The sequence below is a fragment of the Ambystoma mexicanum genome, chromosome 4q (genome assembly GCF_040938575.1).
Source record: "Ambystoma mexicanum isolate Mex_15411 chromosome 4q, UKY_AmexF1_1, whole genome shotgun sequence".
Taxonomy (NCBI): domain Eukaryota; kingdom Metazoa; phylum Chordata; class Amphibia; order Caudata; family Ambystomatidae; genus Ambystoma; species Ambystoma mexicanum.
This window is the reverse complement of record NC_090928.1, coordinates 773308275-773329101: the sequence shown is the minus strand read 5'-3', so window position 1 is coordinate 773329101 and position 20827 is coordinate 773308275. Positions and strand designations below refer to the sequence as shown.

At 41.7% G+C, this 20827-nt stretch overlaps 1 protein-coding gene across 1 annotated transcript in view; it reads right to left on the bottom strand.

The window, feature by feature from the left end:
• LOC138467292 (ADP-ribose glycohydrolase MACROD2-like) overlaps positions 1 to 20827 on the bottom strand; it is a 1886603-nt gene that overhangs the window by 1506820 nt on the left and 358956 nt on the right. Inside the window, exon 4 of the mRNA XM_069607287.1 lies at positions 14069 to 14152. Within this exon, the coding sequence (XP_069463388.1) occupies positions 14069 to 14152 (84 nt within the window). The remainder of the gene's footprint in view (positions 1 to 14068; positions 14153 to 20827) is intronic.

The following is a 20827-nucleotide window of genomic DNA, read 5'->3' as shown; positions in this document are numbered from 1 at the left end:
TGTTGTCTCTGTTCATTTGTCTATGTATCAGACATATTGATCTCCTCTTTGGCCATCTACGGTAGTCCAGAAATTTTTCTTGGGTAGCAATTTCTGAAGTATTTTCAGGTTAGCGGGAGAGATCTTAATTTATTGGATTTACCTGGATGGCTGATTCCTTGGCATCGAGGTAACTGCTAATGACTTGGAATACTATTTCATCATCCAATATATCACATGTAACATCCTCCATTTCATAAAGGCATGAGTAGTACACCATACAATTCCCCCCTTGTCGAGTTTAGAGAGTTTCTGGTATGCTACCATCCACATTGTTATAACAGTCTTCAAGTATTGAACCAATGAAAGGGTTAGTTAAATCTCTTGAAAAGTGTCTGAAATCAATGGCCATTCCAATGTAAAAGATTTGAGACAAAATGACGCTTTGAGAATCTTTCTTGTCCACCGATATTCAAATTGTATCATCTTTCAGGTCTAGTAGTGGAGTTCGATGCGGGGACAATTCTTGTTGTTGGAGAATATCATTTAAATTAATAAAAGCTTCTTCATTAAACAACCAGGTTTGTGATTCTCTGAACTTTATAGGAAAAGGTTATTGTCAAGTATTTCTAGGTATGGTAACTACTTCAAGATCATTGAAATCCATTATGTTTCCCCCGATTTTGGACCAGACTTTGTTAATAAAATAACATCTCTTACAATCTAGCAATTATGATTTATTCATTTGTTCCAATTGTGATCATCATACGCCTGCTAATAATCAGGTGCTTCAATGTTTGAATCCGCTGAATCAAGACCAGATTCCCATTTATCTATTAGATTAAATATGGAGCACATCCCCTTATTACGATAGGTCCAAAATAATTAGCCATTTGACAAGGGAAGGTTCTGATCAGATTTGCACCCAAATCTATTTTTTTCAACAACTTCTGTTCTGAACCCTTCCCATAATTAAGGCATACATATCTGGAATCACACAACAAATTGGGTGACAGGGATATTTAAATGCCCCAATAGTATGAAAGGTGGCTAAGTTACTAGAATATGTAAATCTGTTAATACATTATATATATAGAAATATATAATGTTTAGGCTTATACTGTGACGCATGCTCCACTAAATCATAAATGGTTTGTGCTTTCTCAAATGACCAAACTGTTAAAAAGTTATGGTTGTTTTTGTAAATGACCAAATGTACACTTTTAAATGACCATTTTCTCTCTGTATTGGAGGCCAATTACGGTGAAACTGGGGTATGTCCCTTGAAATCTAAACCATCTATTAAGCATGTACAGATAGGAATTTATTGGGGCTGCCTTAAGAAAACGTCACAACCTGGCAAGGAAATCGAGTGTTTGATCTATTGTGCTGTGAAAACCATGCCTCATTACAGACCACCTGCTCCAAATATGGAGTGGCAGGAGAACATGAAATGAAATTCATTGCAATGTCTTTTAGCTGCATTTATTTCTATTTATTTCAGGTAAGCCTGTATCCCTGTGGGAGTAACCCAGCCAAGGGGATTTTTCTAAACAAGTATTAGAGGCTGACTTTGGCAGATGGCTGACCTCTGGTCATGAGAACTAACCTTTGCCTTTGCAACAGACCCTCAGAGCAACATATTCTCACACAGAGCTCTACTAGGTTCTTAAAGGAACATGTTTGTTTGTTTGTTTGTTTGTTTATTGATTTTGTATGGCGCGCCCAACCCAAAGGTAGCTCGGCGCAACAGAGAGCAGAAAAAACATGAATACTTAAACTTAGTTACAGGGTAAAGCACAATATAAATATGAGACATAGCATCTCGACAAATGAGTTAAATAATATTCATATATACAGTAGGATTGAGTGGGACTGATGGTGGAGTTAATCTTAGGGAGCGTAGCCATGTGAGAATATTCCTGCTAAAGCTATAGTAGGATTGGTCAGTCCTGATGTTAAGTGGGAGGGCGTTCCAATATTGGGCTGCCTTGACTGGGAAGCTACTGCCTCCTGTTTTTTTTAGTCTAAATTTAGGTATCCGTCGGCAGTAGGAGTTGATGGTTCTAGTGGGATAGATGTTTTTCTCACTATTCTCGCTGCCAAGTAGGGGGGGTGGGCTACATTATTAAGACATTTGAAGGTGAGTGATGCTGTTTTAAGAGAGATTCTGTCGCAAATTTTGAGCCATTTGTACTCTCTTCTTTTATTGGAGATGTTTTCTTTGGAAGGTAGGTTCAGGGCAGTTCTGGGGGCATTATTTTGCAAGGTTTGAAGTTTGTCAATGATGTATTTGTTTGCTCCCAAATACAAGACATTGCAATAGTCAAGTTTGGAGAATATTAGGGGGTTAGCGATAATGATGCAACTGGCTTGGGAAAGGAAAGCTCTGCTTGCCCTAATATGCTTACACGTGTAGACGGGAGTGGATGCTAATGAGTTCACTTGTTTCTTTAATGTCAGGGCGGAGTCAAGGTGAAAGCCTAGTGTTTTCACTGCTTTGGCAACTGTAATGATATTGCCGTCAATATTAAATCCTGAGAATTTGGAACTGAGTTTTTTAAGGTTGGCATCAGATCCGAGGAGCAGGATTTCAGTTTTATCATCATTCAGGAATAGGACATGTGTGGCTATCCATGCCTGAATGATGAGGTATATTTTGTTTACCAAGGCCCTATCAGAGTCGAAATTGCCCGAAATGGGAATGAGGATCTGAGTGTCATCAGCGTAATTAGTGTATGTGACACCCAGTCGGTCCAATATGTTGAATAGGGGCTTGGTAAAGATATTGAACAGAGTTGGCGAGACGCAAGATCCTTGGGGTACACCGCAAGCTATTTTAATGGGGTCTGCTGATGCCAGTGTGCAGAAGACTCTCATTGTACGGTTGTCCAAGAATGATTGGATCCAGGCTATGGCCTCATTTGAAAAGTGGGCAGCAGAAGCCAGGTGTCCGCACAGGACGGTGTGATCCACCAGATCAAAGGCCGCCGACAGATCAAGGAGAAGTAGCATGGCAGTGTTTCCCTTGTCATTGAGCTCGATCTGTGCTTTGAGATCAATTAAGGCTGTCTCTGTGCTGTGCTGCGGTCTGAATCCTGATTGCCGTGCACCTAGGAGTTTCAAGATAATGCTGGATTTGTAAATATGCTACTCTGTCTATTATCTATGGAAGGAAAGGTACCGTGGTGATAGGCCTATAGTTGGTGGGAATAGCAGGGTCTAAGATTTGCTTCTTGAGGAGAGGAAGAACCCAAGATTCTTTTAGATTGCTAAGGATAGTGTTAGAGGAGAAAGATGCATTAATTAGTTGAGTTATGAAGGGGGCCCAGTCCCTTGCTGCATCCTTGATTAGCTGAGCTGGGCAGTTATCGCCCTTACAATTGGATGGTTTGAGGGATGTGATAATTCCTTCGGTTTCCAAAATGGAGATTTTAGCGAATTTGAATGGGGCTGGGCCTGGTGAGGTGACTGTCATGGTGTGGGTGATGAGAAGTGACTCGTTAAGGGTTAGGGAGTCTTTTTTAGTGGTAATTTTGGTTTGGGTGCTTTAATTATATGTGTTAGTGCATTTTGGATGCTAGTGCACCATTGTTTATCTTTGGCTATGTTGTCAGGTGGGGGTACAGGGGATTCCAGCTCTCTTAAGATATCAAATAATTCCCTGGTGTTGGAGTTGGCATTGTAGATTCTTTCCTTAGAGAGATTTTTTTTTTGTGAGCAAAACTTCTTTTTTGTAATTGTTAGCAAAGAGTTTGAGTTGCAGTTTATTCTCTTCAGATGGGGTGTGGCGCCATTTAGATTCAAGTTTCCTTTTTTGTATTCTTAATTCTTTTAAGTGGGGGGTGAACCAAGTGTTTAGGTGAGCTTGTTTTTTACTTTTTTGAAGTTTTAGAGGGGTAATCGTGTCAAGTGCTTTCTTCATAGCGTTATTGTAGCTTTCTACCATGCTCTCTGGATGCAGGTTGTCAGGAAGAGCATTAATGTTTGGTATCAATAGTGGCAGGAAATTGTCAGGAGTTATGTTTTTTTTTTGCTCTTGTGGGTAGGGGTGGTGCCATGATTTTCTCTTTAGTAATTTGCTTATTAAGAGATAAAGTAAGGTTGATAAGATAATGGTCTGTCCAATGTTGAGGGGTGGTTTTGGTAGTAGTGGTATCACAAGTCAAGGTTGCAACCCAGTCCAGGGTCCTTCCTTTGTTATAGGTGGGGGTGAGAACATTTTGGATTAGGCCATGTTCAGCTAGCATAGTAGCAATAGATTGGGCTGATTTGTCATCTGGGACATTGAATCCTAGATTCACGTTGCCTAGTAGTAAGATTTGTGAGGTTTCTTTTGTGTTATTGGCTAAGAGGCTAGATAGATCCTTCTCAAAGTTTCCAATGGGGCCGGGTGGCCTATATATTAGGTATATGGTTAATGTGTGGCAATTGGAGATAGGCAGTTTGGCTATGAGGAGTTTGCATGATTTAAGGGGAGGTTGAGCTAGTAGTCTTAGAGCGAGGTTAGTTTTTGCTATGACGGCCAAACCGCCTCCTCGACTGTTGGGTCTATCCATTGCGATTAATTGATAATTTTCGGGAATAGCTAGAGCGAGTGCTGGATCGGCTGCTTCGTGCAGCCATGTTTCGGTGACAGCCGGGAGGTGAAGGTTATCAGCGGATAAGGTATCTGCTATTTCAGTAGCGTGGGCCACTAGAGACTTAGCGTTGATGAGAGCTCCGGATAGTATGGTTGCATTAGGTGTGTTTTGGATTTTTATTGGGATGAGTTTGGGATGAGTAGTATTGTTGCTAGGTATAGTTAGGTTAGGGCATACCTTAGGGTGCTGTGAGGTAGTTTTATGTTGGGTATGGGGGCCTTGTTGTTGTAGCATATGGGCTCGTAAAGGCGGGGTAATCTGGCTCGGAGTCTGTTGTTTCTTTCCATAGTGGGACAGGGTACATGTGTCAGGGAGGACATGATTGCAGCAATAATAGGTATGGTGAGGTACAATAAGGGGATGGTAAGGCCCAGTGAGGAGGCCACCTGAGTCTTATTAAGGCACATTGTAATAGGTGGGAAGGAATAGTGGGACTTGCAGTCAAGCTCAGCATAGGCAAGGAACGTATAGCTGAGGGTAGGCTGGTCCCATGTAGGCTGAGGTGTGAGAGCAAATCAGAGGCTGGTAATAAGCTACTTCCGGGGGGCGTGCAGTATTTGGTGGTGTCAAATGACGCTTCAAAGGCTGTTTGAAGGGGCGCACAGTAGCTAATTATTTCTGAGGGACACGAAGAGTCAGGAGTGGGATGTTTCAAATGGGCACACAGTAGATGGTAATATACGATTTCAGGGGGTATACAAAAGCTGACAATTGGCAAGTTCAGAGGGTCATACACAGTTTAACAGGCTGGCTGTTTCAAGAGGGCGCACAATGGCTGGCAACAGGTAATTTCAGGGTGCATACAATAGTTGGCAATTTGATGTGTTAATGGATCACACACAATCTGGCAATTGACAGGCAATTCCTGGTGGGCGCACCCTGGCTAACAGTAGGTTATAGCAGATAGGGACACTATATCTGGAATTGACAGTAAACAATTTCGGAAACACAGAGGGGTCAAGCACTGAAGACGGAACTGTGGCTGGCATTGAGAGCGGTGAGTATGTAAAAGTACATTTAGTGGGTGAGTAGGCACAGCGTTGGGTAGTTCAAACCAGATGGGAGTATCTTCTGCTAATAATCAGGCAAGGTGCACACAAAGCTAAATGTGGTTGTAGCGTGCAAACAGACTAACCTTGCTAGGGCAATATAGAGAGCAAGGCTGCAGGGCATGGAGATATGAACATAACGATACAGTAGGTAGAAATGGCTGGTGAGAGTCAGAATGCAGAAGATATTAGTAGCGTGCATAGTAGGTCAAAGATCTCAGGCACAATACATATACATACCGTTATATGCGCAGGAGTAACTTGGAGCTAACTGCAAGTAGGTACTTACAATGGATACGTGTTCATATAGTAATGTCCAGGAGGTAGAATCACCACGCACCATCCATCGGTGAACAGGGGCATACAGGGCCTTAGATGGCCTTCGGTGGGCCGGCTCTTCAGCTTGCCGGCGGATACGGCACAAATTGAAACACACGGTTGCTTGCACCATATCACAAATTCCAAAAGTACTGTGAGCATGTATTATGTGTGAGAAACCTGAGGGTATTCTCACTCGTTCTCTGCTTGGATCCTTTATGAAGGTGGCCAGGGAAAGGCCATCACTATTGCATCTTGACCCTGGGGGTGGATATGTGAGGTAGGATCACCTGGCTAGAGGACCCTTTGGGATTGGGAGTGAGGTTCCTTTAGGCAAGACATGGTATCCCCCTTATCCTCAGGATAGTCAATCTGATCTTCCCCCGACCTTTATGGGTTATTATAAAAGTGTTCCACTTCACTCCCCCTTTATCAGGTATGACAATACTGAGACAAGGAAGAAACAACTGGGTGCTATGAAGATTGCCTCCATTGCCTATTCAAGTACTGGAACGAAGATGAGACCTGAAGGTCAGACATGTCCCATTGATTTTCTTAATTATCGTCATGCAAGTCAGGCAATGCAAACCCTTGACTCACACCTCCAACCTGTTAGACAACCACAGGTGCATACAAGGTGGAGTCATCAGCAGCTATAAGAGAGACTGGGGAAACCTGGAGAGCAGAAGGACCGGAGTGGAAGCCTTGTGGGAAGAGAAGCCGAGACACAAGTATGCTACAAGAAGCCCTGGAAATCCCGCTGGATGCTGACTGGAGGTCCCAAAACGGGGTAGGTGAGCAGCAGGCACTGCAGGAAGGTGAAGCTCTGCATAACAGCCGGCGAAGTGGAGCGCCCGCTATTTGGCTATCCTTTGGAAGGCAAAAGCAGAAAGGATTCGCCGATACTTGGTTAGTCTCTAGGACACTTAAAATACCTGAGGCACTCAAAGGAGACCGAACAAGCAGTAACGGTCAATTGAATGAAGCAAACCATATTACTTATGTTGAATGCCGAACTGAATGAAAGGAAAGAAAGTAACAGTAACCTAGCACATTGAATGAAACAAGCAACCTTACTTATATTATTACAGAACTGAATGAAATACGTGAAAGTAACTTAACCTAAGGAATTAAATCAACTACATTGCTTCTAATGAATATATAATTGAATGAAATAAGTGAAAGGAACTTATCGTGAATACCAGACTGAATGAACTGAACAAAAACCGCCATTGCTGAATCCTGCCTGGTACTGGAATACAAGCAAAAAGATGTTGAACTGCATGAAAGGAACGCCTATAGTAAGCTGAGGGAAGGAAACAAAGGTGGTAAAGTTGTGAAGGTGCACTTTAAGAAACTGTTTGTTGAATCAAATATTGAACTTTCAAAGTAACCTGGAAGTTCCTGGTTGCGTGACCTGTAATGGCTAGACCATGTGCTCTGAAATTGCACCTTGGCCAGAGAACTTCTTTATATAAACAGGAAAGCTTGCAGAAGTGAAAGCAGGAAAACAAATATTGATAAAGATCAAAGACTTGGGGAAGGGAGCCCTGAGTTATACAGGTTTAGCTTAAAGACTAAAGCTTCAAAATACTGTCTCTTGACATTTACATTAAGCTTGGGGAAGGGAATCCTAAGCTTTGTTATATTGGTACTGTGTTATATTGGAACTGTGTTGAACTTGGGGGTGGGCATCCTGACCCTTAAAGAACGCATTTCATTTTAATACTCAAATGAGGAAAAACTGAACTTTGTGCTAAACTTATTGACATTTGGGAGAGAACGCTGAAGAATAAGCCAGAGCTGGAAGTAGCTCAGAACGTTATGTTTGGATCACTATTTGAGGTATGGTTAATGTCCCTACACATTGTTTTGTATTAGTCGTGAGGGCAAGTATAGGATTTACACACAGACAAACTTTTACGTTAAACTTACTGACACTGACATTCCTTAGTTTATTTAGGTAGGGAAATCGCACCTTAGAATAGGGCAAGTCTGGCCTGTGACAACCAGAACGCAGAGCACTAAACAATTATGAAAGCTCAAACAATTGTGATTAAGGAGGTGGACAAGGGGGGGCAACATAGTCATACTTAATAGATCAGACTACATCACAATGGGAATGAATCATCTAAGCATACCAGGCTGCTACATTAAACTGAAAGCTAATCCATCTCCTCAAATTGAGCAAGAACATAACAGTTTAATTATACAATGGCATGGAGGTATGGTTAATGTCCCTACACATTGTTTTGTATTAATCGTGAGGGCAAGTATAGGATTTAGACACAGACAAACTTTTACGTTAAACTTACTGACACTGACATTCCTTAGTTTATTTAGGTAGGGAAATCGCACCTTAGAATAGGGCAAATCTGGCCTTACTCCATCCTGACGTATTCAACATTGAATCTGTTTTCTGTGTCTCCTTCCATGATGCCAACTTCACATATGCTAAATTCAGATTTGCCAACTGCATGGCCATCATTTTCCCCCCTCTAGGGGCTTTCTCAAGGCAAAATTATAGTCTCTTTATGCCAGTCAGCGTGTGCACAAGAGTAGTACAGGTAGGGAAAAAACACCAATATTACATCCATTGAGATCAAAGTACAACAACAAACAATAATAACGAAAATTGTTAGAGGAAATGGAAATGTGACAGGGTAAAAAAGAAAACAAAATAAAAACATGTTAGCCTTGTTAATAATGTTGAGGTAATGGTACTAACTAAAAGTCTGAATGTGACAACCAGAACGCAGAGCACTAAACAATTATGAAAGCTCAAACAATTGTGATTAAGGAGGTGGACAAGGGGGGGCAACATAGTCATACTTAATAGATCAGACTACATCACAATGGGAATGAATCATCTAAGCATACCAGGCTGCTACATTAAACTGAAAGCTAATCCAACTCCTCAAATTGAGCAAGAACATAACAGTTTAATTGTACAATGGCATGGACAGGGCATCCTTTTGGATGAGGACAGAACATTTTTGTCGCAGGAGAATCCTGTCATGCCAACAATGTTCTTTTTATCAAAATACCTATTCCTAGAGGCATTGGGTGGATCACTGAGAACATCTCTAAATATATTGATCAATTTCTACAGCCACTAATGACAAAAATGGCAAAATATGTGCGAGATTCCAAACATGTCATAGAAATGCTGAGCACAATGGAGTGGGAACCTGGCATTCATTTAACGAGCCTTGATGTTAAATCATTGTATACATCTATTGAACATAGATTGCCAATCAAACCGTTTGAATACACTACCAATACTATGTCAGCAATTACTACTTGCACTTGGAATATCTAAAAGAATTCTTGATTTTTACTATGAACAATAATATCTTCACTTTTGATGGGACTCATTACAAACAAGCCGAAGGTTTACAATGGGGGCATGCTATGCACCATCATTGGCTAACTTATTTATGTCTCATTTTGAACTCGCTATTGCCATAAGAGTATATCATTTTTTACACAACATAATATAGGATGCTATCATTACATTGACAATATTCTCTTAATTTCGAATAGTACAATTGCAGAATTGACTGAATTGACAGATTTTATCAACAGCAATACATTTGGATTAGAATTGGTGGGATATATCAACATCTGTGAAAATACATTTTTGGATCTTAGAATCTAGGTTAAAGTCAATACAATTGACATCCGTACATTCCATAAGCAAACAGAAGTTAATTCTACCTTGCATTACAACAGCTGCCATCAAAGACATGTTATCAACAACATTCCAGTGGGTGAAATGGTATGGGCTAACCAAATTTATAGTAGCAAAAGCAGTATTGTATACAATTTGGAACAAACATAGGTATCTGTTAAAAATGGATGGGACATTGATTGGATACGTAGAAAGTAAACAGACCATTACGTTTAGCAAGGCACTAACGTTAAAGAACAGACTATGTCCAAGCTACATGAAACCTATCAAAGCACCTGACAATTGGCCAACTATTGCACAGAATAAAGTTTTGGGTTTTCACAAATGCCGATTCTGTTCCATTGCATTTATGCCTTAGATAATACTACTAGTTTTATTTTTACAAAATGGATGATTATACATGTCGGCACATTCCTTCACTGTCATAACAAATACGTTGTATATCTTATTGTATGTGTATGCAACAAATTGTATATGGGAAGTACAATTAGGGAGCTGCGCATTCGAATTTGGGAACATTTGATATTCTAATAACAAGGAAGACCTGCGAACCCCACTTACCCAACATTGGCTGGAAATGCAAAGACCGGAAGATAAGAAACATGTGAGAAATCTAGCGATTACCAGGTAAAGCCAAAAACAAGAGGCAGGGAGAAGGAATTAAGAAAGATGTCGGCCAGGTATATTTGTAAGTTGAGATCGACCGTACATGGACTTAACCTGGACACAGAAATTTAGATTTTCTTATGACAAGACAGTTACATTTGAGTTAACTATATTGTGATGGTACTTTGATGCATTAACAGCTGGATATGTTTTCTACTAATTTCCACTAGGCCAATGCTATTAATTTATCAAGCATATTATAGATTTCCAAACTTCTCGGCTTTCACTATGAATTGTACTTGGATATGAGTGCAATCAATCCTGGCTACGTCTTCTGTAATTTGAAGCCAACTAAATTGGCAAAGACAACCTTTGCAGTATAACTACTTTATTTTTAAATGTACACACATTCCAGGTGGCAACATTATGCGTGACAATGATTATCAAACGAAAATTAAATGTTAAAACCCTACCAGAACAAGAACATATACGAAACAGGCTATATTCAAGCATATATGTGCATTATGCACATAGACATTACTCAGCGGAATCTTTTTCAATAATATTATAGTATGGTGCCTTGTTTATTTTGCTGCGCACACAACCAACATGCAGATACAATTGGGTGAAAGGCCTATTCAGTTTCAGTTAGTTTGCAGAAATAGTTTCATAAGTTTCCACCTTTACTTGGTATGTTAGGTATTTTTTAATTGGGTCCAGAGTAGATGTGGTCCATTTTCTAACCGTATTGTCTCACCATATAAAATATATAACCTACTAACCTAGTTTTAACACCATTCCAATATGGCATTGCATTAGTATTTGGAGAACGCTGCGAGTGTACTAATGCATTGGGACTAGATGTTGTGTCAAGTGAAAGTAGATTCCTTGTGTTAACAATATACCTAATATAATAGCAGCTTTGTTTCGACTTCTATTTGGATTATTTCTCTAAATTTCAGACAACGCTGCATGACCCAGGATTACGTTGGCATTAAAAATATCAAAACAAGATGGCACTGATGCGCAGAATGCTGAGAAATCACATACACATTTCGTCTGTAACTTAGCCCTAATACACAGGTGAGCAAGTGCCCTGGAGGCCAGATAGTGTGGAAGTGGCATTCAAAGGACCAGCATTACTTAAGTCAAATATTTGTATATTGTTTGACAGCATGAACACGGAGAGGCATTGCCTATTTTGACAAGCTTGAAGTATAGCCAGAATGCAAACTTGCATTTCGGTTTGAAGGATAAGGGATCACCCTAAGGAGCATCATTACGGTACTACAGACCCATAATATCTACCCACACATGGGCATGAGTACTTTCTCTAGGTGTGCAAAACATGCTGATATGTCTCAATATTTTTGTATGGTTTGCAAAAATATTATGGATCTTTATTGGGTTTTGATTATGTGTTGTATATTTGGGCTTTGCAGATGGCAATTACATTAGGACCTAGGGACTCGTACTGCTGCTGTAGTTCTTTTGGCCCATTGCCCCAGTACACAAAGAGAAAACCTTTGTAAGGTAATGCAAAGAGCAATATATGTTAATTTAAAGGGAGTACGAGCATGTGGATGATACAGAATGGCGCATGAAGCCATAGAGTGTACATTAGATTCCCACCATCCGCAACAAAATCCCTCTCCTCCCTCCATAAGTATACATTTCCTTAAAGTAACTGTATCCTTGGAACGTTTTCAGCTGTGCTGATCTAGAATGGGTGAAGTAAATGTGAACCTAAATAGAACTAGATGCGAAGAAACTTGTCTAGTGTTACCTGTGTGTGCTCCCGTTACCCTTACCTCAACAATATTAACAAGGCTAACATGTTTTTACTTTATTTTCTTTTTTACCCCGTCTCATTTCCATTTTCTCCATCAAGTTTTATTTGTATTGTTTGTTGTTGTACTCTGATCTCAATGGATGTAACATTGGTGTTTTTTCATTACCTGTACTACTCTTGTGCACACTCTGACTGGTATAAAGAGACTATAATGTTGCCTTGAGAAAGCCCCTAGACAGGTGAAACTTATGGCCATGCAGTGGGCAAATCTGAATTTAGCATAATATATGCTCACAGTACTTTTGGAATTTGTGATATGGTGCAATTGACACACTTGAAATGAAAAAGATTTTGTTTCATTTCAGGTACTTTTGACATGATCCATGCCTGCGCCTTTTTTCATTAGGCAGGTTGTCACAATACTAACCAATAATGCAACTAAGCTTTCACTTTGTGTTTGAATGAGACATCTCTTTTTTGTCATATTGATCTTATCTTTTTGTGTATTATGTTCTCTGAATTTTTATTGAACAATCCATGTTTGATTAAAATAGTTAATCCGAACTTTGAGTTGTATTCTCTGACTTTTCAATGAGGAGCACTTGCCTGCTGGGATATCCTTCACTTAATCTATCATTTGTTTACCCTGTAGTCGTAGGCTTAATCCTCAAAGGCAGCAGCCCTCTCTTAAAACATTTTGTTTTCCTAATTATATACGAATTACCACAGCCCCCACTAAATCTGGCAACCCTTTCATAATCACCACAAACAATAGCAGTGAGCCATCCTGTGGCATTTCAGTGCTGTTGTATCTAATTTGGACATACAACAAGGGCAATGAAGGTGGAAAATTGCTTTGATGTTTGGTGTGGAACTGTTACTCTTCAATTATTTCTGTCTGGAGTATTAGCACCATTACAGGTAATAATATAGCTTCCTTTTTTACCTTGCAGTACCCACGCGATAGTAAGGAAGTCTATGAGCACAACACTGGCTTAGGAACTTTCCCATCCATTTTAATGCAGTCGCACAATCAGTGTACACCCCATCGGAAATCTTAGAATGATCCACTCACCTGAAATGTCGCAATACGGCCCAAAAAAACAGGCTCAATTGCAGCTCACTATGAATTCTGCATCCATGAACTACGGCGAGCCTCAGGGTTTAAAGCCAACCTCACCAAATCAGTTTTTTTTTAATTATATGAACATCCATAGAGCTGGTCTTGCTCATCGGTGTCTGTCTGATTGTGTCTCTGTCGACTCACCATTGTATTACCTCCACTCCTCCTTTGCACTCAACATCACTGCCCATTCCCACGTGAGCATCCTCTCACTCCCGCTCTTCCTCCCTGCTCCACTGTAACATGCTGCTCATCACAATCAAAGCCAGACCAACTGTAAATCTCTTGAAAACTCAGCTTAAGCTTTGCTTACTTTTTAAAGCGGGAACTCCCCTGCCCTCTCCCCCATCCTCACCATCTGATTCTAACTCCCTCCAGGGACTCTTATTATAATTTTGTATATTTAGATAGTACTCCTCTATAGTTTGAAGCACCCCCTCCCCATACGTTAATGTTACCTCTGTAAGTCAGCTGTTTCTTATATATATTTGTCCCTGGTCTATGTCCCACTCGTTTGTTTACACTTTCTAAGAGCACGAAAGGCCAGGCCCTCACAAATATTTCAACACCAGTATGTACGTATGTGCATGTATACACACGGGCGCATAATGTTTCACTTCATAAAAACAAACGGTATTAAACAATGAAAATGAAAATGTGTTGCTGTCCTTTAAACCTCGAATTAAAAAAAAATGAATGGATTCAAAAATATTTCTCTTCTGAAAGTACTGGCAGCTTAAAGGTCTAGTGAACCCAGACTGAACGAGGCAACATTACGCATTGGTTCACAGAGGAGGAAAACATTCCTTTAACAAAAAAACTCTCCATGAACATTTTCCATTTTGAAAAATATATGCCACATACCATCACTTTCATCCTTTGAGTTGTCTGGGAATCTCTCCTTGCATTTCTTGCTAGGTGAAGAGCGTGCCTTTGGATCCAATGGCTCTGTAATACATTCATGTAATCCATTATACCTGCTGCCAAACAGTATTTCCATCACATTCCATAGTACACTCAAACACATGATTTTCAGCAAATATACTTGAAGCATAAAAACATTGTGTGGTAATATTTTTGAATAGGTTTCTGAACTTGTCAAATTACGTTGCAATTGTGACAATGTGCATTTTATATCTTTATTATAGCAGTAAGGTGACACAGGAACCTACACTAAAACATACTTTGCACCAATGAAAATACACCAGGCTAACATTTTGGACGATGGATAAGAGTGGCTGCTTTAAATACTCTGAACACAACATCCTTTTCTTTCGACTTAAAGAAGGAATGGGTCTTCATACGTTAACAGTGAAATGGATGGTAACCTTCCTGTCAAACCACACCCAGCAAGAAAGGATTTTCCCACTTCCTCTCTTTCTTCCATAACATCACTCACAGTGAACCGCAAAAACCTGTATTCCTGGCTCCCAGCAAAACATTCTGCAAACTTCTTTAAGGCCAAAACATGGTTTGTCCCAGAGGTGGTGTAAATAGACCAGGCCATACTCCTTGATCATAGGCCATGTATATAAAATCATTTTGTCAGCTTCGAGTTAAACAGTGCATTGACTTCAAGTTTCTCTGCCTTATCAACAAGACCACTGTAAAGCCCCAGCAGCCTCATTAGCCCAGCATTTAATCCACTTGTACTTTCGATGGCTGCTTCAGTTTCCTCTACCACAGCCCAATGGTGCACGGCCATCAACATTTCCCAGTTGGGCCTCATGCCGCAACGGCCGTGTGGCTCTGGATGAGGGTCGTGTTTCAGCATGCAGGCGCAAGACCCTATGCCGAAAGCAAGATGGGCATCCAAAATCTCTCTCATTGATCCTCAACAAGCTTGTTACTACCAAGTGCTTCATGATTGGTTCATCCCATTTTTAAGTACCAAATGTTACATGAACAGCTCTTAGATCATGATTCGGACTTCTGTGCTTATGTTGTGCTTCAAGTTTTCTCTGACCTGCCTGAGGATTTGGATGCTCTATTTGACGGTGAGTAGCTGAATTTATTTTTGCCTAACCAGCCTCCTAGATTTTGTTTTAATATTGGATTTCTGGCATCTTCTCCTGATCTTTTGTGAACCCAGATGTCCCTGTATATTACATTCTGCCCCTTTTTGCATTATTTATTGTGATTCTGCTTATCCATTCTGCTTCTTCTTGCATTTTCCTTGTATTGCCTCTTTTTCTACTAAGAGCAAGCATACCCTGAAACAACACATCTTTCCTTGCTGACCACTTTGACTCTCACCAGCTTGATATCTCAGTGATGGGTGCCACCAAAATCCAGATCACTGCCCATGATGCTGTCCATCTCACTGCATTACCCACTGACTTTGTTATCTTCTCCCATTCCCCTCAACATACAAAAAAGGTAGTTTTGTTGGCCCAAATGGTCAGCAATGGCTCACCATACGCCCTCTAACTCCCTCTGACTGTATTCCCCATCATTCAAATACATCTCTGCCCTACTTCTTCCACCCACCCCTCTTATAATCCTCCTCATCTACCGCCCACCTGGAACCCTCAATCTGTTCTACTCTGATCGAAATCTACTACTTGAATCACTTCCCATCATCATAATTGGGGACTTCATGTCTCCAACATGACAAATCCCCATCACCTGCAGCTGGACTCCACTCTATCTGATCACTCCCTAATTAACAGCCATAATCTTCCTACTCACACCGTAGGGAACTCTCTCAAACTCATCTTTCTATCCCCATGCTTATTGCTTTGCTCTCTCTGTCATACCCTCTGCCTCCAAATACTCCCTTATTCACTTGAGGAGTTCCATCCAACTTCCTCCTCACTTCCCCACTCCTTCTGCAATTACTAAAAGATATTTCAAACATGACTCCATGTCCCCTATCTCAACCCGTTCAAGTCCTCCCCCCTTGCCCTCTTGTCTCCCTTTACCCACTCTATTGAACTCGCTTTCATTAAATTCAACAATATTCTGGCAACTTCCTTGACTGCCACTACCTTGCCCGCTCCTTCACCCCATAATTCCTGAGCCATTGATCTTGATAGCCATCTAACAGCTAAGGACAGCCATACACCACCACCTGTTCTGATGGCCTAAAAACTGCTACTCATCTTACCACCTATAAAGGCTCTCTCTTCATCCTGACTACTGTTTGACTCTGCTAAATCCACTTTCTATACTAACCCTATATCCTTTCTCTAATCTCACCCAGTAAACTATCCCTGAGCCTCTAGGTCATCCTCCATCCGCCCCAAGAATCGCTCATTCACTGCTAAAGACTTTGCATTTTATTTCTCACTCCTCTTCAACCTAACCCTCTCTTCAGGTATCCTCTCGGTCTGCTATAAAATAGCCCAAGTTCTTCACATACTAAATAATTGCAGCCCACATCTGATCATAAAAACCTCTTTTCAAATACATCTATAATTCTCCTGCCCTACCAGTCCAAATTACTTGAGTATGTCATCTTCAGTCACATTGTGAACTACCTTGAGGCTTGCAAACTCAGAGCTCCCCTCCAATAAGAACTTTTGAGTAAACACTCCATTGAAAGAGCTCTCATCCATGTCTCCAACATTCTGTCAACCTCTTATCATTCTCACTTCTCCTCCATCCTCATTCAACTCAATCTCTTTTCTGCCTTCGACACAGTAGATACTCCCTCTCTCCTTCAAACCCTCTCTTATATCAGCTTTAAGGGCACTCACCTTGACTGTGGTGCCTTCAAACTACTTCTATTCTATATCATTGAACTCTGCCCCATGCCACCCATTCCCTTACCAGAGGGTGCTCCCCAGGGAAGGGTCCCAGGGCCACTACTCTTCTCCCACTACACCTCTTTCTTCCCTTTGCTGATGACACTTACATCTCTTTATCCTTTTCCTCCTTTGCCCTAGCTATATCAGAAAAGTAATGGCACAAAATGTCGCCCTCACAATTGCAACGGTCGAAATGCCCGACTTTTCTTTTAAACACCCCTTTTACCCACATATATATAATATATGTGTGTGTGTGGTCGCAGTGATCACATAGATCCTATCAGAAAGCATCACCATTTGTCTCACAGCTTTCCACCACTGGATTGCTCTGCTCTGCCTGATGCCAGACTCCACCAAAACAGAAGTAATCTTTTTCTCAGCTTTCACTGCAGGCCCCTATCTCCATTACACATGGCTTACAACCTTTGGGTTCTCTTCCACAGTGAGCTTGGACTCTCAATTTGTCACTACGATGGCCACCACGGTCAGGCTCAACCTCTGGAATATAAGAAAGATTTGCCATCATGCATAACACAGCCAAGATACTGATCTCTAGCCTAGTACTCAGCAAACGTGACTACTGCTATAGCATACCCCTTAGTCTCCCTCTCCACTCTCTTTCCTCACTGAACAAAGTCCTCAACTATACCAGACACCCACTATATAACTTAGCCTGAACTTCCCCAACCTTCTTCCACAAACACCATGCTGGATGGCTCTACTTGCACAATTGCCCCTTTTTCAAATTCCTGTTGCTTCTCTTCAAATCTGTCAATGGTCTGGTGCCCCAATGCTGACTGCGTCTCTCTTTACTGTATCGCCCCCTTATATTTTGTAGTCTCTTCTCAAACTTTCTGCGCCCACCCACCCTGTGCTGCATCCTGCTCTTTCTTACTACTTGTTTTACACTCCTCCAGCCATCAACGTCACCAATAGAACTCTTCCAAACCTGACTCAAAAACCACCTGCTAGCTAGTGATGGAGGGTCTCCTGCCACCTCCCTACCGCATCTCAACTGACACCCATAAACACCCTTGATATTATGCCACTAAGGAAGAATGTAAATATGCCAATATGTAAATTGCTTAAACATCGCCAATGGCACTGGGCCCTGTATATTCATCATATTTATGTTGGTCCCCTTGTTAATGTCTGTGGTCTGTTTCTTGTTCAGTCTAACCCATCTATCATCAGGTTTATCGACAACCCACCAACCCCTGCATATTGTAAAGCCACACTCACTTAAAGACTGTCTCTGTCATCTGATACTTTATATTAGTATGTTATTTCTATACGAAATGGCATCCTGACGTCTAAATGATGTGATGATGTGTCAAGGCCAGTAATCTGGACTTGTCAAGAGGAAAAGGGAACTCTTCTCACCCGGGGGTGGGAGAACTACCAAGAAAAAATCTAGAGCCAGTCCTGCCCATGCGGTGGGTGGTGGAAGGTGAGAAGACCTCAGGTACTGTATTGCCACCTTGTGTCAGCATTTCTCTATGCAGAGCACTGTTATCTCAAGCCTTACCTCCAATATCAGAATCTTGTCAGTGTCTTTCTGTTGCTTTCAGAGCTCCAACATCGTAACCAAAAAACAAGAAAAACCATCAAGCTGAAAAACCAGCGAAGAAATCCGAATTGTTGCCAGGCCACTCCAATGATCGGGTGCAAAGGGAGAGAGAGACGTCAAAAGAAGGGAGAAAGAGCCGAATAGAGATGCTACCTCCATATGCGGAAAACAAAAAGACCTTGCTGAGCCGCCAAGCAACACTGGCAGGCCTGCACAACAAACCAGATGCCCCCAGGTCACCAGGGACCGAACAGGTAGCATTACCAATCCTCTCCTAGGAAAGGCACATGAGAAGACCCAGAACAGGGACCTGGAAAATGAACACTTGTCTTACAGGCTACCATCTACATTCATTCATTAAAACTTTATTCCGTATTAGAAAACCATAAAGTTCATAAAAACAATTATAAAAAATTCAAATTTACAAAATGGAAACTCAAAAAACTTCATAAGAAAGAGAAATCCCATTAAAACACTGGGCAGAATAGCAATGAGAGCAAAATATTCTTACAACAAGTTACACTTAAAAATAGGGAGAGTATAACCAAAACTCACCAGAAGCGCAAATAATCCCTGGTCCAGCTCCCACCCTGGCAAGTGCCGTCCAAGGACAACCACAGGTGAGCCAACCTCAAACAACCTCAACATATGGTTGGCCCTTGGTCACCTGGGCAGATGGCCCAATTTTGTTAGTGCACTGTTGGCACTGGTACTGTTTTGGTTCAAAGTAATAAAAAAAACGGTTGCACCATGGCGCGAAGAAACAGCTCAGTCAGATGGCAGTTGACTCCCATCTTGACTCCCTAACCGCAGAGGAGGAGCCAGAATAATAACTAACACCCACCCCCCCCCCACTGGCATTTGTGACACTCTACTTAAAAGGGCTTTAACACGTCATCCAAAGGGAAGTCCATCCTGCAGAAACCTGTGGACTTGACAGCTCTGTCACATTTCTGCAGGAGACCCACCTGGCCCCTCAGGACTTTGCCAGAATGTGATGCAAACATTTCCCGAAGCAGTTTCTGGCATCTATTGGCTCCAAGAAGGGTGGAACTGTGATCCTGCCTGTGAGAGGTTCCCATTTTTCGAATTAGAAACTCAGCGCGGCCTCAGTGTAAGATACGGGGGGGTGAAAGGTATGGTATTCGGACAACTCTACACCCTAATATCTGTATATGCCACAAAGGAGAGTCAAGGAATGTTCTTGCAAGAGCTGGCATCCAAGCTGGCTCCCTTTATTGAAGGCTAAGTGGTGATAGTGGAGGGACTTTAGTGGGGTACCAGATCCTAGCACTGATAAAACACATCTGCCTATGCCAAAAGGCCGCAGGATTGCAGTGGGGTTGCTACACATATTTAAAACCTTGGAGGTGATAGACATTTGGCGGTTACTCCACGCAGGGGAATGAGACTATTCTTACCTGTCCCAAGTACATTGCACCATGTCCCACATTGACCTGCTTCGGCGACCCCCCAACTGGTGCCTTATGTGGACAAAATAGCCAGAGGAGCAAGAGCACTGTCAGACCACACTCCAGTTCAGTTGTCATTCCAGGTCCACGACCCAGCCCCACTCCTAGGCCCCCATGGAGGTTATATGACCCGATCCTCAATGATATGGCCCTTCGAGTTGACATTACGCAGGCCAACAAGAACTACTTCTGGGAGAATGAGGAGGGGCCCATATTGGTAGCAACAGTGTGGGAAAGCAATGAAGGCAGTCATCAGGGGGGAAATAATAGCCCATGCGGCAGCCTACGATAAGCGACGTTTGGGGACTAAAGCCCAGCTAGAGAGTGAGATTGAAGAGGCTGAGCGCAGGCATAAACATTATTGGTCCCCGAAGGCACACAGGACGCTCCAAATAGCCCGTAATAAACTAGAGTATTGCGCTAAAAGCGGTAAAGTAAACAAATTCTTGGTCAGAAACTGGCAAAAATAAAACAACGAAGCACAATAATAGGGCTAAGAGATCGTACGGTATGCGGAGGACTCTAAACTACAGCCGGCAGAATGTCACCTGAAAGAAGCCATGTCTGCGTCACCCCAATCTCTCAGGGGACAGAGTGAATACATAAAAGAGGCCACCCTCCCCCACCTCACTGACGCAAACAAAGAGGCCATAGAGTTACCAATCTCGTTAGGAGAGGCGGATGCAGTAATTCAATCTCTAAAATCAAGAGCCCGTGGCTCTGATGGCTTTATGCCTAATTTTTACAAAATCTATCAGGTTCAACTCCTGAAGCCCCTAACCAAACTGTTTAACTCTTTTTCAACAAACTGGAAGGGTAACAGAATCCA